Genomic DNA, 27,147 nt, shown 5'->3' on the forward strand with positions numbered 1-27,147 from the left:
CACATATTATCTTCTTTGTTGATCATATGGGCTACGGCATTAGCTCAATCTTCTTTCCGCATCCGTTCCATTGTGAGTTCTAACAAACGTTGGACATTCGAAATTTTATGTCACGTTTTCTCGAGCTACGTAACACTTTACTTGCGCCCAAATTAATTCTATTGGGTTTAACTCGCAATGGTAAGGAGAAAGTCTAAAAATGGTGATACCTTTAGCACGAGCCATTGTATATACCATGTTGGCGATATCTGTCACGATGCTGTCTAATAACACTTATAAGTTCACCTTTAACCATGTCCTCGGAAAGTGGAATTCCTTTTTGTCCTAAGCAACTCTGCATGTCTACTAATCGACTGTGATAAGAAGCGTTATCCATAATTACTACGGACTCGTGAAAGAAGGGATTCAAACCATATTTCCAAGCGTTGGGCGTCCGTGTCTTCGTGATAATCACCCGTTTTTTTATATAAAAAAATTAGTGCACTATCGTCTAAAAAGCCATTCTCACTATCTATATAAGCGACAATCAGTCGTTACTCTTTACCAGTTGGTCCTCGTAAACCTGTTAATAAACCGTCTACAAATGCTTGACGATAACTCGTTACAGTAGTATCTTGCCAAATATTAGATACTGTGTGACCAGTGCTCACCCACGTTTCGTCCAGATAATAAATCTTTTTAAGGGCAGAACGAACCACTCTAATAGAGCGAAGATATCTTCGTCGCCATGAAACTAAATCTTCTCTTTCTATTAAGTCAGATTTATGAGATCGTTTGGCATATAAAAATTTTAAATCTTTTATTATTATCCCTAACGTCTCTGCTCATTTTTGGAATGAGATCATTCTCCATTACCTTTGTCCTAATGAATTTGAGGGGTGGCGCTTAATATTAAGGTTTCTATGGGTTGTTTGTATCTTTAATAGTGCTCTAGAGATCATTTAGAGGAATTAAATCTGTGACTGACTGCGAAACTTTGTCCGATACTAACATAGTTCATTCATTAATTTTATATTTATTGTATGTAGGGAAAAATAAAAACAAAATATTAAGTTCGTGGATTTATTAATTTCATAAGAGGTAACTTTATGTGACTAGCCTATATAATTAACTTAAAAACTACATATTTATTGCCTAAAAATCCAATTGTTATCACATTAGGTTAAGTAAGTAATTAATAAATGTAACACCCCCGTTATTTAATTTTCAGTAGTTAAAAAAATCTTAATTTTAACCAAACGCTATTGATAATAAATCAAAACAAAATCACAACACTGTTTTCTAATTTTTACAGAATATTATAAATAATTACAACTTCTATATAATTCTAATAATTCTGACAACTTCCTCAAGAGAGAAATTTTAAAATATCTCTTCATGATGACGCTGAGGTAATCATCCAGCAATATGATATGTATAAATACAGTGGTGGACTAAGACTAAAGCAGGCCCTAAACAACACTACAACAAGTAGTAACAATACTTAAAACAAATATACCCAGATTGGTTAGTTATATTACCTTTTTCTCGCTTTTAATTCTGCAAAACCGTCAATTATATATACAGCTCAACAGGCCCTAAAGACTCATAGTTAAACCCGTCAATTAGTGTGTCATAATTAATAGAATTATTTAATAACTCTTTCTATATAAAGCAATGATAAACTATTTAATTTGTGTTGTAAGTAAAGAATCGCACACAAAAATATTAGCTTGGAAATGTTATTTGTCACTGCTATATTTTGTCAATGTTATATATCACATGTTATTTCATATTTTCTGCCTTTTTTATCATTCTAATCTATCTAATTAGCCTTCTTCGGTCCATCTTTGGACATAGGCCTCCCCAATCCTTTTCTATTCTTCTCTGTCTGTCGCTACAGTCATCCACCTAGAGCCCACGTGCTTCTTGATATTATCTGCCCATCTCATTTGGGGCCTTCCCCTGCTTCGTTTATATTCCCACGGTCTCCAACTTAGAAGAATTTTGTTCCATCGGTCTTCTTTTTGTCTTATATTGTATCCGGCAAATCTCCATTTCAATTTTGCAACTTCTTGTCTAACATCCCTCACTTTTGTTTTCTCTCTTATCCACTCGTTTCTCTTTTTATCCATTAGTCTTATGTGCAACATTTATCTTTCCATTGCTCTTTGGGTTTTTATGATTTTGTCCATGTTTGCTTTGCAAATGTCCACGTTTGGGAACCATAAGTGAGAACAGGGAGTACGCATTGATTGTATACTTTGGTCTTAAGATGCTGTGGATATCCTTTGTTTTTAAGAATGTAGCTTAACTGCAGTCTAACTCGCCTTTTTATCTCTGCTGTTTGGTTTTCTTTGTTAAGTTTTATAGTTTGACCCAGATATAAATAATCTTGAACTTGTTCTATTTCATCTTGTCCGATCCTCATTGTGATGTCTTCATCTGTATTTGTTATGATTTTGGTCTTGCTCACAAACCATACATGGTCTGTGGTCTTGCTGTAATTCATATTAAGGCCTATCTTTCCAGCTTCTACGTCCAGTTCTTTCATCATTTCAAATAATTCTTTTTTATCGGTTTTCAATGCGATGTCATCAGCGTACCTTAGATGGTTCAAGTGTTGTCCACAAATTTTTATATCTTTTTCTTCCCATTCTAATCTTTTAAAAATATCTTCCAGAGCCTGATTGAAAAGTTTCGGTGATATTGTATCACCCTGTCTCACGCCTCTATTTATTTGTATTGATTTTGTTCCTTCATATACTTTAAAATTGTTGTTTTGGCTTCCTTATATATATATATATATATATATATATATATATATATATATATATATATATATATATATATATATATATATATATATATATATATTAGTTCCGTATATCTGTGGTCAATTCTACTGTTAATCAAAGAACTTTTCACTTCCAAATGTTCGACAGTGTCGAAAGCCTTTTCGAAATCTATGAACGCTATATACAGAGGAATGTGGTATTAATTTGCTCGTTCTATAAGTATTTTCATACTTAGTAAATGGTCACTTGTGCTGAATCCCTTTCTAAAACCAGCATGTTCTTTCGACTGGTATCCGTCGAATTTTGTCGTCAATCTATTGGTTAAAATTTTTGTTAGGACATTTTGTTTATACATAACATTGAGGAGTGTTATAGGACGGTAGTTTTTATATCTGGTTTATCCCATTTCTTGTGTAGGATAATGGTTACGGATTCCTTCCAGTTGTTTAGGATTCTTTTTTCTTTTAATATCTTGTTAAAAAGGGAATGTAGAGTATTAATTACCACTTTTCCACCATATTTCAGCATCTCTGCAGTTATTCCATTTTTTCCAGGCGATTTGTTGTTTTTCATTTCTTTCAATGCCTTCTTTATTTCTGATTTGCTTATTTCTGGCTGTAGCTCTGAGTTGACATTTTTTATTTTAGCCTTAAGTTGGTTTTTAATTTCTTCTGTTGGTTCCTTTTTTGTTTTATATATTCTGAGTAGAAATGGTGGATTATATTTATGATTTCATCTTTAATGTTTGTTTCTACTCCGTTTACATCTTTTATTTTGTTTATTTCACACTTACCTAATTTCGGCCTTAAGCATTTCATATTTTTGTTGTTCTGTATTACTTCTATTTTTATTTCTTGTTCTTTTCTCTTATTTTCTTTTATCATTCTGCTTATTGTTTTATTGATTTCTACATATTGTATAGATTTTCGTTTTTATCATTAGTATATGTAATATATTTAACTTTTTCTGCTCCTTTTGGATGAATCTTACTCAATGAATCGTATATTAATACTGCTGTATTTAGGTATTCGTCTTTTTGTCGAAGTCTTGTTTGGTGCATTTATTTTCTCTAAAATCTTTTCCCTTATGGGGAATATATTTCCCATATAGTAACAGTACATACTCAAATGTATTAAGTTTTTAATGTGATTTGGCAGCTTGGGACCTTTTTAATGGTTTTCCATCTTTGTTTGAGGAAACATGACGTAAACAGTGTTAAATTTCTTCATAATTTTCCTTTAAAGATTTCACAGCACCGGAACGAGCAGACCACCTGGTGTCACAAATAGGTTTAATACTTAAGAACTTGAAAAAAATACGTACAATTCTTGAACGATATTGAAAAAGGTGTAAATTTTCATTTTCCATGAAAATTTCGACTGCAGCGTTTCCAATTAAATTTAAGAATGATTGGCGCATGGTATCAAATGGGAAGAAAAAATATGTTTTATTCTGGATTGGAGTTGATTATATTTACCCGACATATTTATTGCATTATCATAACTCTGTCCCCGACAGTTAGTGATGGAGTTAATGTGGTCACTGGAGTTTTCATTGTCTGACAATTTTTTATGTACATTTTTCCATTCATGATAAGCACGAGAACGCTCGTCCAACCTTGTCGACTTTATCAATCAACGATTCGGTATAATTTAGATACGTTTCAGCAATAATTATGAATATTACGTTTTTCTGTTGAATAGAATCACAAATAGGCACGTGCCTAGGTTGCTTGTTCCTTAGTCCGTCCCTGTATAAATACCAATGCAAGGAGAGAGAGTGCAACTTGGAATTGAAAGAGTTTGAGCAGTTTAACCTGGTTAGTATATCTACATAAAAATAAATGTTTCAGTTTCTTATGATAAACTAAATGATCTTAAATTTCCATTGCGATTAAGTATAATGTTAATTGTGAATATTGTGCTATTTTAATTAATAGAATGATGGCTACAGCAATAAGCTCACTAGTCGTGTGAAATAAGTTTTTCTCAGGATATCGCACGTATTTGACGAGTTTTCCCTTAATATATGCCTACAGTAAAAAACGTCTACATAAATTTCGGCGTTGTTTCTTAATTAACAATTTAATGTGAAAAATTCGATTTTTTCGAATTTTCGCAAAGACCTAATCTTAAATGTGACTGACTCTGTCGTACAAGATTGTCGTAACGTTGTGTGATACAATAGATATGAATTCACTGTTGATAGTTCCAAACAATAATAAAAAAAATATTCATCCACTCCCTTTTGCTTGTCGAAGAAATGCTGTAAGTCGACTATGTAGCACTTTAACAGTAAGATTAAGAGTCCGTCCAAATTTACCAGCAAATAAGTTGGACTGATCTATGTATGCCAACCATTATTTGTCACTACATTTAAAATTATCAATCTGCAAAGTTACACAAATTAAAAAGTACCTATCTAATTTTAAGACTTAAACGTTTAGTGGTACATATACATACCACTTAATATTACACTAAATGGACATCGGTACGTATATATACCACTTTTTTTAAACAAAAAAATCTTGGCCAATATCAATGGACTTTCGAATTAAATCATATCCTCTTGAGAAAACATTTTATTTCAAAATTCTAATTGGCAGGCGAGGGAATAGTCCTTGACAACATCCATTAAGGTTAATGTTCACCACTAATAAATTGAAAATCTAACCTCGAATAAATATTTTTAACGATTTAACAAAAAACTATTACAAAAAGTCGGAAATCAGTAGGGCATCTGATAATTTTATAATAAAACATTGTAAGACTTTAATTTATCATTAGTAATTCGTTACAGTGGGAAAAAGGGCTTGAAAACTCATGCTTGTAATAAACGCTCAGTGGTATGGATTTGTATCACTTTATGGCGTAATTTTAGTTTTTTCATCAATACAATGTGTTTCTCGTAGTGATAGATAGACCATGTTTTTACCTTGTTTATGCTTTTGCCTCAGGGAGGTGTGGTAAACATCAGGGAGATAAGCGTATGGTGATTTTGGTGGTGGAGTGCTAGAAAGTTGGAGTTCAGAAGGTGGCGTTTGTGTTGAGGAGCGCACAAGAGGAATTGTTGGTAAGCGAAACAAGCTTAGGAGGTACTTCAGCTAGCTTAGCTAGGGGAGGTACTTCAAGGTGTTACCAGCCATACTAGGAACGGTTCTTAATCAGCGTTTTTTGTAGTTGCTAGGTGCGATATTTTAGGGGGATTGATTCTAATATGTCAAAATACTCATCAGGAATTTCGTTTCCAGTGTTATGAAGAAGTTTTGCTGGAGGAAATGGGACTTTTCTTTTGGGAAACCTGGTAAGTATTTGCCCTCGGCGGTAGCAAGGAGCTTTAAGTGTTTGCTTGACTCGATTGTTTGAGCCAGCTATAATGCGGAGGACATATATCTCTTGCTGAGGGTTGGGATGCTGTCCTTAATTGATGTTATGTTGGCTACTTGGTGGATGAGTGCTGAGGGGTAGTATCTGCGCTTCCTCGTGCAGAATCTAAGTATTTTTCTTTCTGTGACCATAATGGTGTTCATTTGGCGGGTGTTAAGCGACGCATGCCTTGAATTAGATTATTGGTCTTATATAGGTTTTATAGATGTGCAATAGTGTTTTATGTGTTGTCCAGTTTACCAGACAACGCTGCCAGGAGTTTTGCCCTTTTTCTTACCCTGTCTAGGTTGAGAGTCCTGTTAAAATGCACTCCCAAATAGGACACCGAGTTTCTGAAATCAAGGTCTTTTCTCACGGCAGTGGGGAGATTTAAATAATATTATTTGAGTTTTGGAGGCATTAATAGTCACTCCCCATCTGTTGCACCACCTAACAACTCTGTTTAGGTAATTTTGGGCTCTATCTAATACAGACATTTGTCTAAGCATAGCCCTACGTGGGCCTGAGACTCTCGTACTGAGAGCCAAAATCTCAAGCAGCGTTGCCGCTCTTGCTATTTCGAAAGTGATTTTGCTTCAGTTGCGGAAAACAGTGAGTGGTAAAAATATATACCAATAACCTATAAATGGCTAAGAGAAAAACTCGTCGAATACCAAGTTATTGCGAAGTCCTGAACTCGGTTAAATTTTGCTTATTTCCCTGGAGTACACCTTTCTAGTTATGCTTTAACTATAACAATTTGTAAATTTATGATTAAAGTTTAGAGAATAATAAAACTGTATTTTTGATAGACTTGTAAATTCGCATTACAATTGAACTACTTTATAAAAAATTGAGTCTTCTAAATGTCATCTACTTAATTCTATTTAATTTTATTTAGAATTATATATACTATTACGATTCATCGATTTTAATCTCATACTATCAACTTTCGCCCAGTCCATTTTTGAGTGCGGGTATAATCCGTGTTTATCTTTGACTATCCAGAAGGAGTCGATTACGTCTCCGCTTTTATCATCTGAAACTTGCTCTAGATGCATGTGTGAAGAATTGTAAACTTTGAGACGGCTATATCCGTAGTCGCTACTTCTGAACGCCGACCATTCGGGTAGTTCTTTAACAAAACTGTCTCTGCCTTCGTCACAGCCGGCTGAGCCAGTGGTAAACTGCACAGGAGCCCTGAAAATATGTATACATTAATAGACTAATCGATCTTAACACCACCGATAACTAATACTACAACTAAAACAATAAACAAACTAAAACGATAAGAATATTCACCTTTATGGTGAACAGAAGAATGAGGGAAAAAGTAATACAATTCAAAGCAGATAATCGAATGACATTCTGTATCATAAGAGAAAACAAACAAGCAAACACATCGATATTAAATTGATACAATAGAAATTATGACTAGAAACGAAAGAAATGTTTAATCGCCTGCGAAGAGTTGAGTACGAAAGCAATAAAGTTGGTCTGAAAATCAATAAACCCAAGACAAAAATAATGGTGGTCGACAGATTCCACGCTATTCAATTGACTAACATATTAAATTAATACTAGATAGTGGACAGTTTTGTATATCTCGGGTCTAGTATAACGAACGATGGTAACTGTGAAGTAGAAGTTCGGAGACGAAGAAGAAATCACGATCCTCAGTAATGGAGAAACGACAAGAGAGAGAGAGAGAGAGAGAAAAACGAATTGATCGAGAGTAGTGAATCAACAACAAAAACCGTTATTCTATTACGCTACCCGTGACAACGCCGTCTTGTGGCGCTAGTTCCGTGAAACTCGCCTCAGCATTTTACTGTAGAGACAAAAAAGTAATACAACTCTAGCATAGAAGCTTGGCTTAAAAAAAGATATCGAAAATCAGATAAAAAGTAAAAAAAGAAATTTTATAAGAGAAACAAATCTGTCTTCGTAAATAAATATCTTAACAATATGCATAGCATGTTAATATTTCAAAGTTGCTTGCAGAAATTTTTAGGTTAGAGCTTCTTGTGACTTAAATGCTGCAATTACATAGTAGATTTAATAAAATTAAGATTAAATATATTACCCTGGATTGACGTAAGGTTGTTCGTAGCTCCCATTGAAAACGGTGTAATTATAAACAGGCCATAGCCTTTCATAAGAATGTTCATGGGCCCATATAGCTAAATCGACCCCGTAATTGTAAAGTAAGTTTTCCAATCCGAAGAATTGTAAAAACGGCAATCCTACTCTTGTTATGGTTTCGTGGTGTGTACAGTCATCATGATCAGTGTTGGAACAGTACATAGGGCGATGACCCATAACTATAATCCACGGTTGCTTTTCTCTGTTTTCGGGTAAATTGGCCGTTGCCAAGTCTTCCTCCAGCCACTCGTATTGGAATACGAGAGGTTTAATTCCTATATAAATAAAAATATATAAAAGTTTTTAATTTTAAACAATATTTTGTATATAAAATACATAAATTATTAAATAGTCTGGGTTATTTTTAATTGCCAAGAAAGAAGAAACGATTGGAAAAGAAGATAAATGAATTTAAATGATTTGAAAATCCCCTGTGATAGAAACTATAGTTCAAGCTGAAATACAGGCCATAGTGAGTGCACGGCCTACCCAAGGTACATAAGGCAGGATTACCATTGCGACCAATAGTTCTATGGGATCTCCTCTACAACCACTGTCAAAAATTCTGGCTGAACAACTACAACCATATGCAGAAGAAGCGGATTCTTACGTCAAGAATGCAAGCCACTTCATCGAACGTATAAAAGATCTGACTCTTGAGCCGGGACATTTGTTAGTCAGCTTCGATGTGATGTGTCAGTGTCAAATTCGATGCCAGTGGTTTCACTTTTTACGAATGTTCCTATAAATGAATCATGAGAAATTATAAGCAGAAAGTATCCAATACCACAGGATACTCTAAATTTAACAAAGCACTGCTTAAATAACACATATTTCATCTATAAGGAGAAAAGGTATAAACAAGTTGAAGCAGCACCGATGGGTTAACCACTGACTGTCACCAGTAATAGCAAACCTATTTATGCAAGAAATAGAACAGCGATCAACAGAAACAGCCGAACACAAACCCAAACTTTGGCTTAGGGACGTGGATGATACTTTTATAACCTGGACACATGGAGAAGAAAAACTAAAGGTATTTTTAGAACACATTAATAATATACACCAAAAAAACTACCATTTTTAGATGTGTTAATAATAAAGAAGGAAGACAGGCACATAGGACACACAGTATACCGAAAACCCACACATACCGACAGATACCTACATGCCGATTCACATTACCATCCTGTACAATTACATTCAGTCATTAAAACCCTGATGACACGATCCGAAAGACTGACATATGAAGAACATAAAAATAAAGAAATGCATAATGTGAAAACAGCGCTAAGAAAAAACGGCTTTTCAACATATTATACCATTGAAAATGCTCATAATGCTCAAAAAAAAAAAAAAAAGAATTAAGGATCCAACAGAAGAGGAAAAACCGATTGCAAAAGCCATTCTACCATAAGTAAAGGGTACAACAGAGAGAATAGGGAGAGTGCTAAGAAAACACAAAATAGAAACGATATTTAATATCGACAGAAAAATCTCAACCATTTTACCATCCGCCAAAACAAATATATCGTATCCGACAACTACACACACTCAAAGATGTTTTGCATAATGTAATATTTTCAAAATTATCCACCTAATCCGGTAAAATCAATTTTTTTTTTAACAAAATACTTTATTATATATACAAAATTGTATGTTTTGAAAAAAACAATAAACAAAATTTAAAGGATTAAAAATTTATTATCATTATTTATAATATGTATTATAAATATATTTTTTTAAATTTGTACAGATATAGGAACTAATACTTAATATACCGTATTTCCACCTCTTGTATCAATGCAAGACTGAATGCGATGTCCCATGCTTCTTATAAGTGTATTAATGTAGTTCTGGTCCATGGTACCCCATTCTTCAATCGCTGCTATTCTAAGGTCTTGTAGTGTCCTTGGGGGTGGCTGCCGAGACTAAATTTTTCTTTTGAGCATATCCCATCCGTGCTCAATGGTATGGAGGTCAGGTGAGCAAGGTGGCCATTGTAATCTGACGATATCTTCTGTCTCTAAAAAATCTGCCACATGTCTCATACGATGGGGAGGCGCATTGTCGTCCATAAAAATAAATTCTGGACCAACAGCTCCTCGCCACAAGCGTACCACAGGCCTAAGAATGGTATCAATATAAATTTGTCCATTCATGTTACCAACAATAGGAATTAAAGAAGTTTTATTATTTAGCATGATGCCGCCCCAAAACATTATGGAACCACCTTGATATGGGACTCTTTAGACAGCTTGGTTAAGTCTATCCTGTCGATTTGGGTTCCTCCAAATCCTAATTCGGCGATTATTCGACAAAAGGCTAATTTTGGTTTCATCAGAAAATAACACGTTTCCCCATCTGTTGTCATGCCATTGTAAATGTTCATTGCACCATTCCAGTCGAGTCCTTTTCTGCTCTAACGTAAGCTTTGGTACAAACAATTGTCTTCTTGTAAATAAATTCGCCGAATGTAACCTGTTTCTAATAGTCTGATCGCAAATTACGATATTATGAGCTTGCTGGAGCTCTCTTCTAATAGCTGGGGCAGTCATAGTGGGGTTTCTCCGGGCAGTTAACGTTAAAAAGCGCTTCTTGGACATTGGTAGTAATTCTGGGTCTTCCGCTTTTTGGACGATCGCTAACAGAATTCGTCTCTCGATATTTTTTCACAATCCGAGACACATCACTCTGATCAACTCCAACCCGGACAGCAACGTCGACTTGTGTGTGGCCTTCTTCAATCAAAGTAACGATTCTAGCTCTATTGAACTCAGATATCACTTTTCTATTCATATTGTTTACTACAAAGTGAATAAAACGCAAACCAATTTTTACAAATATCGGTTTTCGAAAACTGATGAACACAATATGAATACTGAGAATCTTTTCGACGATTAAGAAACAAAAAACAAGCAATAAAATACATTATTTTAGTAGACAAAAAGAAAACAATGCAAAAAATTTCAAATGAGAAACGTTCAGTGGCGTTACAGATAATATGCAAAACATTTTTGAGTGTGTATATATATACTACTATATACTACCTTAAAATCGTCGTTTGTATAGAAAACGTTAAAATATACGCAGTTCATGGTAAATTGCAATTATTCGAATATATTATAAAAAATATGAGTGACTTGGAGGCAGGTCCGCCGCGGCCTAAAATTTCTAAATCAAGTAAATATCTGACAAAAAATTTTAGTGAAGAGGAACTATTACGAACGTTACAAGAGATAGACGAGTTTGAACTTAGTGATGTTTCTTACAAACCTAGTGACGAGGAAAGTTCTGAGGATGATTAAGGTAAAAATTAAAATTTTTAAATTTTCGAAAATGTATCTCTTATTATTTTTACATGATATCGCTAATATTGAGGAGGAAACAGAACCACCTATCGCTAATATTAAGGAGGTAACAGAACCACTTATCAATGACCAAGTAACCGTTACTCCTAAAATAACAAATAATAAAGTTAGAGTCTGCAATGAAACTCAATGTTCCATGAAGTCCATTCCATTTACGCGAGCACAAAACTTTCTTGCGGACATGGGTGAGCATAAAAATGCATTTGATTTCTTCTACCTACAGTTTGATGACGAATTAGTGCAACATATAGTTAATCAAACGAAGATATATGCGGAAAGCGAAATTACATTAAAAAGTAGTTATCAAAAATCTCACATATCTTCATGGAAACCTGTGACTGCTGAAGAATTGCGTTGTTTTATTGGTTTGCTGTTTCACTCTGGAACAATAAAGTGTTCAAGATTGCCAGATTATTGGAGAACTCCTAGAGATCATTTTCTAGCCATCTTAAGGTATACTCGTTTCGCTATTCCCAGTCCGAACTGTCTAGTGAATTTAGTATTAATTTTTTTGCGAAGTTAGTTACTTTTTGACAGACTAAAAGTGGCAGGAAATTACTATACAACCAAGCACGTGTAATCATAGCCAATATTAATAGGAAACAAACTAAATAAATAGTAAATAAAATAGAGCTTTGCGAATTACCGACAATCGATATTTATTTATCTGCACCATATAATAAATAGTTATGTTAAATTATAACAACTAAAATATATTTTTTAAATATATACTAACCAAAATTTGATGGGTTTAGTATACACTTCCACTATTTAGAATAATTCTTCTTTTTTTAAAGAAAGAAGTCTGCAATAGTAGGATACTTGAGCTATTAATACTGAGAAGTAGGAATTGTTGTGTTGTAGGTTTACGACAATGAAACTGTCAAAATATGCCCGAGCTAAGCGAATGGAGTTTACTTGCATTTCTCTCCCCCAACAGAAATTCCTGTAAATGATCGGCTATATAAAATCCGACCCATTGTTGATTATTTTAATGAAAAAATGAATAAAATCTATTACCCTGGAAAAAACTTATCTTTGGATGAGTCCTTGGTCCTCTAGCGTGGCAAACTTGTGTTCCGACAATACATTAAAAATAAGCGACATAAATATGGGGTTAAGTTTTATATTTTGGCCGAACCTGATGGTTTACCCTTAAAAATTGTTATATACACGGGTCAACTAGATGAACTGGGTGGATCAGATCATACCGAAAAAGTCGTCTTGCATCTAATGAGGAAAAAATTAAACGTGGGACATTATTTGTTCATGGATATTTTTTATAACAGTACAAATTTAGCAGAAATTTTTCTTCAAAATAATACGTTTTGTACCGGTACTATACGAAAATATAGAAAAGATCTGCCACAAGATGTAGTTTCGGCCTTTCTCTCATGAAAGAAGAAACTATAGCAAGATACTCAAATGACGTAATGGTAGGAGCATGGAAAGACAAAAGAATAGTCTATTATATGTCTACCGAATTTAAAAATGAGTTAAAAGAAATCTGAAAAATGTTAGTAAAGCCTCGTCCCATTATAGAATCTAATACCTATATGAGCGGAATCGATTGTTTCGACCAACTAATGTCCTACTACCCTTGTAGCCGTAAAACCATGAGATGGTACAAAAAAATCGGTATTCATATTTGGCCAATGCTTTTGTATAATTCATATTACCTGTTTAGAAAATATTCAGGGAACAATAATTTGGCTTTTTACGATTTCCGTATGGAAATAATCGACAAACTTATGCCACTACTGCATCGGCAATCTCTAAGGGCTCCCAACCCTCAAACAAGTCACCATTTAACGAGAAATCAAGAAAGAGATGAAAGAGGACGCATATTACGAAAACGATGCCGATACTGCTCTCGAAATGAAAAAAAGAGTTCTACCATTATACCATTGCCTTATGTGTCAGGAAAAACCAGGCTTATGTGTTGGGACATGTTTTGCAAATTTTCACAGGATCTAAAAATATTTTACTTATAATATATTAGCCTTTTTTGTTTGTATACGAGTATAAGAACATATATTTTAAATCGTCTCCTTGCGACACACATGTGCGCCATCCGTTCCTGGTGCAAGTACCTTTATCGTATACCTGGTGGCATATATGTAAGCCATGCAAAATTTGTTCATTGTTTCACTATAATTTAGTATTAAAAATTACTAATAAACATTTATTAATTATTTTTTAGGAGTTTTATTAAAAAATAAGTTTCAGGTCAGAGCATAAGTCTTAGGATCAGACTGTGGGCAAATTTGGTGGGCTGTTTTTTTTTATATTATAAAGGTTTTCCAGACGAATTATGAAGGTCTTATGAGCAATCTAAGTTGTTGAAAAACATTGAATAAGAAAAGGCTTGTTTCCCCCTCTTTTTTTGTATTTATTGCAATTTTGCAGCAAGGGCAATAAATTAAAACATTTGTAACCAGCCGTATCTTATAGAAAATTCAATTTGCGCTATTTATTTCATTACAAAATTTGCTCCAAAATAAAATATTTTAAAGTTATAAGCAAGGAAAGTAGAAAAAAATCGATGTTTTTAGTAATTTTTAAATATGTTAATTTTTTTATTTATGTTCCCGGCCTATTCGAGAGGGAATTATTATTACTGAAGTTATCACGTAACTATTTCTGCAAAAATCCGAATGGCACCTCTCTATCAAAATTTACATATTTGCGCATTTGCATAAAAAAATTTTCACAGATTTGCACTGGTTCTCAATTATAATAATGTTACTTACTGATCATCGATAATCATATTATAGCTTAAGTAAACGACTTATAGAAATATTTATCCAAACTCTTAATATAAATGCTCTAAAACACTTACCGTAATCCAAGAAATAATAAACCTCTGTAGATATAGAGATAATATGCATTGGACCAACGTTAATGCTGTACATGGGCGAATTTAGACCTCCAGGCATCGAGAATCTATACCGATAGTTACTAAAATTGCTGCAAAAATTAGGCAAGTTAGTATTTAATAAATTATAAAAGATCTCGATCACAAAAGAGCACGCTAACAAAAAAAATACAGACTCCACAAATGCATTGCGTATTCAAATAACTTTAAAAATTACATATACATGGAAGATTATATCAAACAGGGCCATTGTAAAGATTTCCTCTGATAACCCAAGTTTGAAAAAAAAATAGAGAAAAAACGTGCATTAATTAGTGAATTTTTGAAACCAGCACAGCGTTATGAAGGGGCCTGGAGTAACTTCCAAGTGTAACTTTTGTAAAAATTCTTTTTTTATGAAAAAAGCATTGTATTGTAGCTACATTGTATTTGTAGCTTACAAATCGAATAAAACTTCCTAAGATCCGATCGGTCAATTGCTTCTCGAGATATGTTTAATTGTTAATAAAAATTCTTGAATGTTTACAAATTTTGCAGGGCCAAAACTTATTTAATGAATAGAGATCTAACGAATTCTCTCCTTGGTCGATTATATTTTTATGAAGGAATAAAAACATTTCCTCAAAAATTTTTCTACCCCTTATTTAATGCTTTGAAATAGGGGCGACTTTTGCGATATAAATTAATTAATCTACAGCGCCCTTATACCTTACAAACATTTTGAACTTAGTGATTCTTATAGTCTTCTAGTTCTTCTTAGTCGAGACAAAGATTAAAAAAAAGTGTTCTACGACCAATAGAAGTGGAGTTATCTTAATTTGTTTAAATTGTAGCAGAGATTGGGCCGGTTGGTCTACCCTCTCCTCTTCCTCTCTGACGGCGTTCAGCTCGAGAACGGCTAGTTGGATCGTGACGTATTGAGGGGTCGTTGAAAAGAGCGTAGCTCAAGAAGTAAAGTAAAAAAGTAAAAGTATAAAGTAAAGTAAAAAGGGTTGGGGTCAGAGGGTGAATTTTCACAAAGACCTTAAGCTTATAGTGCCTAAACGACTGAACATATAGGACCATGCGATATGTCATACTGTTGACTAAGGGCATAAGGTTGACTATTGCTAGAACAGCTATGATGAAACTGGTAACAATTTGGAAAAATTCTAGCATAACAATACACACAAAACTAAGGCTGGTAAGGGCACTCATTTTTCCCATAATCACATATGCATCCGAAGCGCAGACCTTAAAGAAAGCGGATAAAAATAAACTATATCCTGGACTGATCATCGCATTAACGTATCGATATTAGAACAACTTAAAGTAAAGGATAGATTGCTTAAACAAATACAACAGAGATATTTGCAGTATTTTGAACACATTGCTAGAAGAACAGGTACGATGGAAAAACGGATAGTCGAGGGTAGAGTTGAAGAAACGAGACCTAGGGGAAGATCTCCAAGCCGTTGGGTAGATTAAACAAAAATATTGATTAACCAAGGTTTACATGAAGCCGAACAACTAGCCCAGGACAAGGAAGGATGGAAGGAAATCGTGAAAAAACTGTGAAGGCCTGATGGTGTCACCACACCCCAAAAGGGATTAGGACTAAGGAGGAGGATATGTCATACGTATGACAGGATTTAGCGAATAACATACCAAAGAGACTTTTGGACACGTATCTTTGCTACTATCGGGCCAATCGTGACGTGCGAGATATTATATTACAAGATTTATCTAATAGAATACACCTTATCTTCTTTTTTAGACCTCTATTTTTTTATTTCCGTAACAAAAGCCGAAATATTGCAGTGGTACTGAATTTTTAAATAGAACAGCTGATAACATTTTAAATAGAACAGCTGATAACATTTTAAATAGAACAGCTGATAATATTTAACATAATTCATCAACGTAAATTTAATCTTAATATTATATACTGAATAATGTTTTATCTATAACACTCTAGAGGCTACAAATAAAAAAGTATTTAGTTTTATTGTAATTTCGCAGTATTTACTTTTAAAATACATTTAAATAAATAGATAGAAAATAATTCAACTTACTATGCCTCCTCATGATTTCCAGGACAAGTCATATAAGGAAGGTATGCTGCAATTGGTTCTATTTGTCTCATAAATTCATCACCAATCAGAGCATTGTCCTAAAATACAATATATTATAATAATCCAGAGAGGGAAAATAAAATAAGGCTTTATATAATATGGTTAATCATAAATAAACTAGTAAATAATTATAACCTAAGTTGGTAAAAGTAAATGTACCATGGCTAATGACTCTTCAAAGTTCATTCTCCTATATTCCCGCAGAATATTTCCTCCTTCAGAAATTTAGTTTTGTTTCAACTAGTTTCATAAGGAGCCATGTTTCACTAGAATATAAGATAAGTGGTCTTAAATAATAAATAATATGCTGTAAGAGCGCTCTTATATTCTTCGACCAGGATCATTTAATTATCGTTCAGATGCATTTACCCCGATGTCGTCAGTACGGTATGGAATTCTGTCGACTTATTGAAGAAAATATCACCTGGACTGTTAGGGATTTTTCTGGACCATTTCAAAACTTTAATAAAATGGAACGCAGGATAGGGCCCTTGCTAAAACCTCATCTGATGGTTATTGCATGCTCATATGCATATATTAATTTTTGTGTTCATTGATTAGGAGCCCCATCTTCTTTCCCCCATCATTGTTTATTTCAAACGTCTCTGAGAATTGTTGTCCAACTCTCACCTTACATCGTAACCCTTAGATACACATCCGTATCAAGTTGACTAGTTTTTTGGAAAGCCAAGTTCTTACATCGCTGTCTACAGTCTAAGCCTGCATACTCTATCAAATGCCTGTTTAAAATCTATGAACATCTGATGAAGCTCACGATTAAACTCCCAGTATTTTTTATTATCTGTTTTATTGTGAATATCTGGTGAAATGTAGGCGGCCCGGTCTAAATCCGCATTGATAATCCCCAACGATTTTTTCTGTGTATGTTTTGGATCTTTCTAGCAGGATGTTTGCAAGGACCTTGTATGTGGTATTTAGGAGTGTTAATTCCCGGTAGTTAATACAGTGCCTTGTGTTTCCTTTTTTGTAGATTGGTACGATAACTCCTTTCCATTCACCTAAAAGTATTTTCTTCTTGACAAATGCCTTGGATTAGCTTGTATGTAGATCTGTAGAACACTTGTCCTTCGTCTTTAAAAAAAGATCTGGTGGTGGTTAAAAGGTTAATTTGAAGATTGAGTTACTACTACAAATAAGATGATAACTTTGATGAAATAGATGGAAATGCATGCAGTAGAGTTAGGATGGGATAGATGAAATTGCGCCCAATTAGTTTGGATTTGTGAACGCCGTTGGTACGAGGGAAGCTTTATTTAGCGTGCAAGTATTGTTTCAGAAATGTAGAGATGTCAGCTGTGATGTTTTTGCATGCCTGATTGACTACAAGAAGGCTTTCGATAGAGTCAGGCATGAACAAATGATGGAAGTGCTGAAAAGGACAGGGATTGACGGAAGAAACCTAAAAATAATAGCTAACCTGTATTAGAATCAATCAGCAGTGCTCCGAATAGATGAATAATATAAAGATCAGGTCAAAATCTTAATGGGAGTGACACAGGGGTGCATAATTTCACCACTGATATTCGATCTGTACTCGGAACACATTTTTGAAGAGGCTCTAAAAGATATTGATGAAGGCATCTCAATAAATGGAGTCAAGCTCAATAACCTGTGGTATGCACATGATACAAAAGTGTTTTCCAATACCATAGAAGGGCTGCAAAACTTAATGAACAAAATAACGGAAATAAGTAGAACATATGAACTAGATATAAACACCAGCCAAACCAAGCTAATGATCATCAGCAAGGAAAATATAACTGGAGCAAATCTGTATGTGAACCAAATGAGAATTGAACGTGTCTCACAGTACAACTACTTGGGAACTATAATCAATGAGTCGTGGGACAATACCCAAGAGATTAAATGTCGCATCGGAAAGGCAAAAAGTGCATTCTTGACTATGAGCTCTATGTTCAAGAGCCATGACTTCACTCTAGAAACAAAAATAAGGCTCCTTAAAGGTTACGTGTACTCAGTGCTTCTGTACGGAGTAGAAACGTGGACATTGAAATCGGAAACTCTATCAAAACTTCAGGCTTTTGAGCTATGGTTATACAGAAGGATCCTGAAGATACCATGGAGAGACGAAGTCACCAATGAAGAAGTACTAGGGAGGATGAACACAACCGCGGATTTGGTCAACATCGTAAAGGGCCGTAAGCTGCAGTACTTGGGACATATAATGAGAAATCAAGGCAAGACCTCAACACAGCTATTCCGTATAGCAAAAATAGAAAAAGACCTACTGGGAGACCAAAGGGAATTAGGATCATCAACTTCACTATCACAATATCGTGTGAAATATAGATTTGACGTACATGTAATAAATTGTTTTAGCAGCAAAAGGGTCTATACGTAAAACATGATGCAATTTGATCAAAAGATTGTTGTTTCGATTGTAGAGAGTTATACCATTCAATATCCCAATTTTATAATATAATATACTTTATATATAACACATCATCTATGCATCTATAATTTGTTACATACGTATATGTCTCCTTTCGACATCTATTTAGTCTAATTGCGAAGTTATTTTACGTGATAAATAAAAGATTGCAACAAATAAACAAATATGTTTTTATCGATTTTATTGTTCATAGCTTGAAAACAATATCGAATCAGCATAAATGAATATTAAAAAATTGTTTTTGTATTTTTATCAGAAATCTATAATACATAGTACAATGTATAATTACTAACAAGCGTCATTGGGCAACAAATTCAAACTAGCTTAGTCATAGTTTAGGCCAAGACAATCACAATGTGAACGAACAAATTAAAAAAGTTATCAAGAACTAAATATAAGCGAAGATTCGGATAATTGTCCAATATATTCAGTGTTATGTATTCTCAGTTCTTTTCTATGAATTAGAATTAAAAGGTTGGATCTAGAATAAATAAAGAACAAAAAATCTATAATCTCGAGATGTGGGTGTATGGGCGGATTTTTAAGATATCTTGGGTTAACCCAGCTACAAACTAACGGATGCTAGAGAAAATCAAGAAAAATATAAATATTTTTAATGTCAAGCAAAGGAGCTAGAGTTTCTGGGCATTTTTCCCGTAATCCAAAAAATGAGACACTACAACTTATAATGCCAGGTAAAATCATGGACAAAGAAGCTTCTTCGTCTTAGAGTGCCGTCTCCCTATAGAGGTTGGCAATCATAATGGCTATTTTTATTTTTGAACTTGCTGCTCTAAACAAATCAACTGATCTGCATTGATACCAATCACGTAGATTCTTCAATCATAAGTTCTGTCTTCGGCTTAAGATTACGTAATTAAAGAAGCTTAGGATTACGTAATTATTCTGGCTGCTCAATCAGCGAGAATGATTTGGCCAGGGAAAATTATTTCGTGTTGCAGTATCTAAAGTGCTGATTGGCAACATTCAAACAAGAAGTTGAACGCAAGAAGAAGAAGGCTTAGTCACTCCATGCTATTACGTATAATTCAATAAACAATATCTTTAGAATAGTCTAGGGGCCAGCTAGGTCACCGTGGCCTTTTCAATTCCGATGGGTCCACCCCTGTTTGTTTTTATATATATTTTTAGTTGCTGATTACGAATTTCGAAGGTGGATTTTGATCCGAGTGATCAAACAATTGTTATAAACAATTTAATTGTGTATAAGATTCTAACTGGTAAACTACAAGAGATAGAAAAAAAAATTCAAATAAAATTTGTTCCTTAAAAAAAAACAAAGAAAATGCCGTTTCCTAAACTTAAATCCAATAATTAGAACTCGAGATATTGGAAAATGTGTGCAAAATGGTTGCAAAATAAGTGGTTTTAGAAGATTTTCGACCGTAACGGCTTCTGCGCATGAAAATAAGTCATTTTAAAGCTTAATGTTAGATTTTCAAACAAAATTTGTTAAATTACTTTATATTAATTTCTATTAAAGTTATACCTGTTTGGAATTGGAAGTGGGAATTTTTTTTAAATTCGTAATTTGCTTTTAAGGGTTTTAAGCAAATTTGAGCAATAAACATTTATACTTGAATTAGCAGTAATGATGAATTAGGGAAAATGTTCGTAGTTTTTCAAAATTCAAAATCATATATATACAGGGTGGTCCTTAAGTAATTGTACAAAAAGAAATCGTAGATTATACACTTTAAAATATTACGATTTGAGCCCAATTGCTTTGCAAAGTACGATAATATCTTTGTTTTTTTTATATTTTGTAAGACTTTCTTTTTTTCGTAAGTTAAATTCTTTTTCGGTGGTTTGGCTGTTCTTAATATTTGTGATACATCTTGTCGAATGATCTTGTCTGTTTTTGATGGTAGTTTAGTAATAGTGGTTTCCACTTCGCTAATGATATTTTCGACAGGAATCCGTCTCGGTGCAATAGCCGAACCCTTTAGAAAGGACACTATTTGTAGCATCATTCAAAGTAAGATTTGAAAAGTTGTAATAAACTAAATTAAGTACTGAATTCTGTTGTTAGTAGTTCCTTTCTGTTTGGTCGTTGTTGTAGCGTTAATTTCTCAAATTTTTTGATTCGTTTATTCTTGGTTTTCTTGGTGAGGTCGGCATCTGTCTCCGATTGAAAGTTTGTGAGTTTGTCAAAGATGTTCCACAGAGTTGGATAAGTAAATTCAGAGTTATTAAAGCTATATCTCACACTTAGTAACAAAATACATCCAAGTTAAGAAAATTGTAAAATAGAAGTAGGTATGTTAAGTAATATATAGATTATTTTATTATATACATTTAGTTATAAAGGAATTTTAAATACCAAGCATGATATTATTTATCATAAGTACTTGTAAACAAGATAGCCATGAACTATTTAAACATATTTTTTATTAGATATAAGTTTTTTATTGATGATAGTAATCTTACAAATAAGATATTTTAATTGTTTTAAGTATTTATCTGTAAGTTTTTTATTTTTATAATAAAGAAGCTTTATCTACGAGTTAAAAATTATTATAGTATATATTTAACAATATAATTTAGTAAATATTTACGAAATGTTGAACATCCATTTTGACCATCCAAATTAGGTGGCGATCACCTAGTAGGACAAATGCATGTGTTCATGAACAAGATTTGGAATGATGAAAAGATCCCTAATGATTGGAAAACCGGGATTATATGCCCAATCTATAAAAAAGGGGATAAACGCACTCTTGTGCACGGCGTACAAAATTTTTACTTACATACTAAACAAACGACTCCAACAACTAACTGAAAATATTGTCGGGGAATGTCAAACCGGTTTCCGACAAGGAAGATCTACAACTGACCAACTATTCACAGTGAAACAAATTTTAAACAAATCGTGGGAATACGACTGACGTCCACAACATATTCATAGATTTCAAACAGCCTGCGACTCAATTAATAGGAACAAGTTATATCAAATATTGCAGAGCTTTAATATCCCCCAAAAATACATCCGACTGGTAAAAACAACAATGGATTCGTCAATAGCAACTGTCAGAGTCCAAAATAAGCTCACTGAAAACTTTACAATAGTCCAAGGATTAAAGCAAGGAGACGGGCTGGCACCGACACTATTCAACCTGACCTTGGAATATGTGATAAGACAGCTGAATATAGGAAGAAGGAATCTACTAACAAATAAATCAATACAGATTGCCCTCTATGCCGATGATATCAGCATTATGTCTCGCAGAACAGAAGAGGCGGCAGAAATATATTCACAAGTTATTCACATATATTCACAGTTGAATTAGAGGACGATATTGAAACGGTAGAAAGTTTCACATATTTAGAAGTTGCATTAAACACGGATGGAACAGAAGAATCAGAAATCCAAAGATGAATAGTAAAGGGAAACAAAGCTTATTTTTCACTCGATCATGTGTTTCGCTCCAAAAACACACACTCACACTGGAAATCGAAAATCAGGGTCTACAAAACTATTATCCGACCAATAGTATGTTATGCATGCGAGACATGGGTGATGACAGAAGAGACAAAAAGAAAACTGGAAGTCTTCGAAAGAAAAGTCCTAAGAAAGATATTTTGACCTATTAACGAAAACGAAATATGGAGATCCAGGTACAACCATGACCTCTACCAACTGTTCAAAGAGACACTGATCTCAGAATTCGTTATACTTCAGAGACTTCGCTGGGTTGGTCATGTAGTAAGAATGGAGACAGAAAGATTCCCGAAATGAGCCCTAGATAGTAAAATGCAGGGCGCAAGACCAAAAGGAAGGCCACAGAAAAGATGGGAGGATGAAGTGGCAGCGAAAGCACAAAATTTGCTAGACATGAGAACCTGGAGAAGATCGGCGCGGGACCGACAAGGTTGGAGGCATAGTTTGGAGGAGGCCAAGGCTCGATTTGGACTGTAGCGCCATTGGAGAGAGAGAGAGAGAGTTAAGCATAAAAAAAACCTTACATACAAAATCGGATAATACAAGTGTATGTGTTACTTACAACTCAAATTAATCAACGGTATATGCTTAATTTGAGTACCCCTTCGTCACTTTTTTTCAATTGACAATGGAAAAATACAGCGTGATCAACTATTGTAAAAAAAATATCCGGTATATTTGTTATTACAGGAGATACCAAAAAAAGTTATTTACAAAAGTAAGAGGTAGCTGTAGGCTTCACATTTTAAAATTAGTTACAAATATACAGGTTCTTCTGTAACACTACACTGCAATAAAGATATGTTTTTTTTAACGAAACACCCTGTATATTATTTTAAATTTAAAATCCGCTTCACTTCATCATTACAAGAATATGAAGTTGTTTTGTGTTATACAGGGCATTTAAAGTTCAACACTCTATAGAATTAAAAAGTGGTACAAAAACAAAGACGTGTTGAAGCCATGTCATGCCAAATGATTATCAAATCTTAAGGCAACGTAAAAAATATAAATTAAAAAATTAAATAAAGACATTCATATTTTAATTGCAGGTGTTCGAAATAAACTTCCTTGAAGTCAAGGTTTCAAGACAGTTTTCAAATGATCTACTTAATTTTGTAAGCATTTGTGGTGTTGTGTCTCATATTATGAAATGCATTTTTAATTCTGACTTTCATATCCTCAATTGCTGTTGGAGGTTCATGGTGCACTAGATCTCTAATAGAGCCCTAGAAGAAGTCAATGGTTACTTAATTCTGGTGATCTAGCTGACCAATGAATTAGTCCCTCTCTTCCTATCCATCTGTTAGGAAATTGCTCATTCAATTCACCTTAAATAGGTACATTATGATGAGAAGGACCTGCATCATTTAAATACAATAATGTTGAGTGGCACATTTTCCAGTAAAATAGGTAAATTATTTACTGAAAAGTCTAAATAAATCTCTCTGTTTACTTGTTCATCAAACAAGAAATGGCCTATTACATAATTATCCAAGATTAATTCATTTAAAAAAAACATATCTTTGATGCAGTAGAGTCTTATGGAAGATCCTGTATATTTGTAGCTAATTTTAAAATGTAAAGCTTACAGCTACTTCCTATTTTTGTGATGATGATGATGATGATAGTGTGTTTGGCATGAAAACTAGTCCTTTTGCCACAGATTTTTAAATGATTTATGTTATGTTTATCAATTAAAAACTTGATTGTACTAAATTTATATTATATATCCAGATGCATATAAGTGATTACATATGAGTTCGTATATAGATTTCTGATTCAATGACAGTAGGTGGGTTATGTTTACAGGAAGTTTCACATTACTTTTAACTAGGTTTTCATAAAACGTAGATGAGAGTGCTTTATTTTTAATACATCCAAACAGGATGTGATTAACATCACACTGGGAAATATTATCCCATAAACACTTTCCTGATTTTATAATGTTTAATCTAGCCAGGTGAGCAGGAACAGCACTGTGACTAGTTTTTAATCTTGTAATAGTTGCTGCTGATCGTTTAGATATATTATAATGGAATATGTGTGGTAATTCTGTTAGGGATGGTAACATAGGATGGATCTTGTAATAATGATTATTTGAAGTATTCGCCAATATTTTCCATCTGTCTTGCCAGTTAAAATTTATTTTTTTGTTATAAAAATTGATTAGGTCTGATACTGTGTAAATATGTTCTTGTATACCTGAATGAGTAGAATCCTTAGCGAGCTCGTCTACTATTTCATTACCTTTTATCCCGGAGTGACTTTTTGCCCAAATAAATGTTATATCTTTGTTTCTTATTTTTTGTTTAATGTCACATATCAGCTCACATGTTTTATGGTTTAACTCAGTATTATTAAGTCCACTAAGAATTGACTTAGAGTCTGAGATGATCACAGCATCTTGCAAATTTGCGTGCTCTAGCCAATCCAGAGCTTTCCTAATAGCTACCGCTTCTGCAGTGTAAATAGAGCAATGTGGAGGAAGCTTTATTTTAAGTGATTTGTTTTTGGAAGGAATATACACTGCAGACCCTACTTTCCCATCGTTCAGTTTAGAGCCATCTGTGTAAATTATAGTTTTATTAGTATATTCACTCAATATGGAGTTCAACAGCTTGTTATTTATTTGATGTGAATCTGAATATTTCGGAAATATAATATTTAATTTTTTGAAGATTGTATTAAATTCTAATTTATAAGATGGTTTAATATAATTTGTTGAAAGTGTAACCGGTAAATCATTGGTTTCCAGAAAGGCATCTGCTAATGGTGGTGAATTTTTTATTCTCCAATAATTGTTTACTAGATTTTGTATGGATAATTCATACAGCATACTTAGTAGGCCACTTGTTTCCTATTTTTGTAAATAACTTATTTTGTTATCTTCTATATTTCGGACATTGTACAAAAGTTGATCACCCTGTATGTAGTCTATTGTAGTAGCCTGGGATAATTAATTTATTGGTAGCTCAAAAAGTAAACTTAAACGAAATTTTAACACAGCAATGCCTAACATCTTAAATAAGGTACAAACTACTATTAAAAGACTATTCCCCAAATCTGGTCCATGCCAATTTATACTCTTGTATATTTATTTTTTTATGTAATACAATGGCTTTTGTATCACATTTATTGTTATGAAAATGACACCTTCTTCAGTGGATTGCAATATGTTGATGAAATAACCCAATTTTAAAATATATCAAAGATAATAATTAGCTAATGTGCATTACATTAATTAGATTAATTGTACTTAAAAAGTATACATGAAAAATAATTCAAGTTTACACCACAAAAATGGGGGAGTATAAAATTCTATGGAAGAGTTCAATGTCAAATTAGGAGAGAAAAAAAGAAAACCAAAATGAAAGTGGAGCTGGGTGTTCATTGATAGTTTTAAAAAACAGTGCTAATATTAAAAAACAACATATTTTTTCTTAGCTAAAAGAATAATCAAAAACCACTTTTTCCCACAGTTTTACAAAATCAACACTTGTAAAAAATGGAAAAGTATAAAAATCATATCTAAAACTACAGAATGGGGTTTAATACTAAGAGAAGAAGAATTATATGATTACGTTAGTTGAGTAAAATGCCAATAGAAGAATATTATACAAGTTAAACAGTTCAGTGAATAGTACACATATTTTTATCAAATAAAAAAACCAAATCTGATTTTAATTTGATGTATGAAAAAAAGCTTCTAAGTTTCATTTTAAAAACATTTGATACAAGTCTAAGGTACATGATGATTACTCTTTCAAATTTAAAAACAAACATAGATTTGTCAATCTTACCGAGTCCATATCATATGCAAAATCTCCAACATGTAAAATGGCATCATACAATCCTCTCTGAGTTTCTTCTTGTAGCCTAGTTAAAGATTGAGCATTATCATTGCCCATGTCTCCATAAATAGCTAAATGTGGCTGCCAGTCTGACGAATTTGGAGCGGTTTTGAAACTAAATATATTCGACCATCCCAAGTCACTTCCACAATGATACTCTACAAAACAGAAATAAAAATAAAGTTGAATTTACAAATGAAAACAATACATACGATAAGTACTTCCTGGTGTTAAGTTCTTTAGGACAACAGTATGTATATGTTGTGATCTTTTCTGTGAACCCCCATCTACAAATAATGTTGATGTTCCTTCAGCTGTAAGAACTAAACCTCCTATACCATATTCAACTAACGATTTTTTTGTGTCATCAAAGGTAGACCAAGTTACCACAATATCATAAATATTATCTCCATAGGCAATGTGAATTTGTTCCGGTTGATAATAATAAACTGATAAACATACTTGTATAAAACTAAAACAAAGGAATATTTTCCCCCACATTTTTTTATAAGCAATATTAATAAATCTAAATAAATTTATAAGCAATATAAAATAAAACCGCAAATTTCTTCATTGAAAAATACACTCAATCTTATATCTTAACGTCAACTAATGGTTAAATAAAAGCTTGGGTACTGCGTTTATAAACTATTGTAAATACTATTTACATATTTATCAATCAAATGATAACATAATATTATCTACTCTACAGTTTATATTGTTTATAAATAAACAAGTGTCAGAAA

General features: G+C 33.2%; 1 protein-coding gene across 1 annotated transcript; it reads right to left on the reverse strand.

Annotated features, from left to right (window-relative positions):
• Window positions 1–1,048: 1,048 nt before the first annotated feature.
• Window positions 1,049–27,121, reverse strand: LOC140437676 (acid phosphatase type 7). Its single transcript, XM_072527323.1, has 6 exons — window positions 26,614–27,121; window positions 26,351–26,559; window positions 16,591–16,688; window positions 14,501–14,628; window positions 8,229–8,562; window positions 1,049–7,342 (listed from the first exon to the last, which is right to left on the reverse strand). The coding sequence occupies exons 1-6, from the start codon at window positions 26,900–26,902 to the stop codon at window positions 7,036–7,038; spliced, it is 1,365 nt and encodes a 454-aa protein (XP_072383424.1). The 5' UTR covers window positions 26,903–27,121; the 3' UTR covers window positions 1,049–7,035.
• Between the last annotated feature and the right edge of the window lie 26 nt (window positions 27,122–27,147).

This window comes from Diabrotica undecimpunctata, chromosome 3, assembly GCF_040954645.1.
Source record: "Diabrotica undecimpunctata isolate CICGRU chromosome 3, icDiaUnde3, whole genome shotgun sequence".
Classification (NCBI taxonomy): domain Eukaryota; kingdom Metazoa; phylum Arthropoda; class Insecta; order Coleoptera; family Chrysomelidae; genus Diabrotica; species Diabrotica undecimpunctata.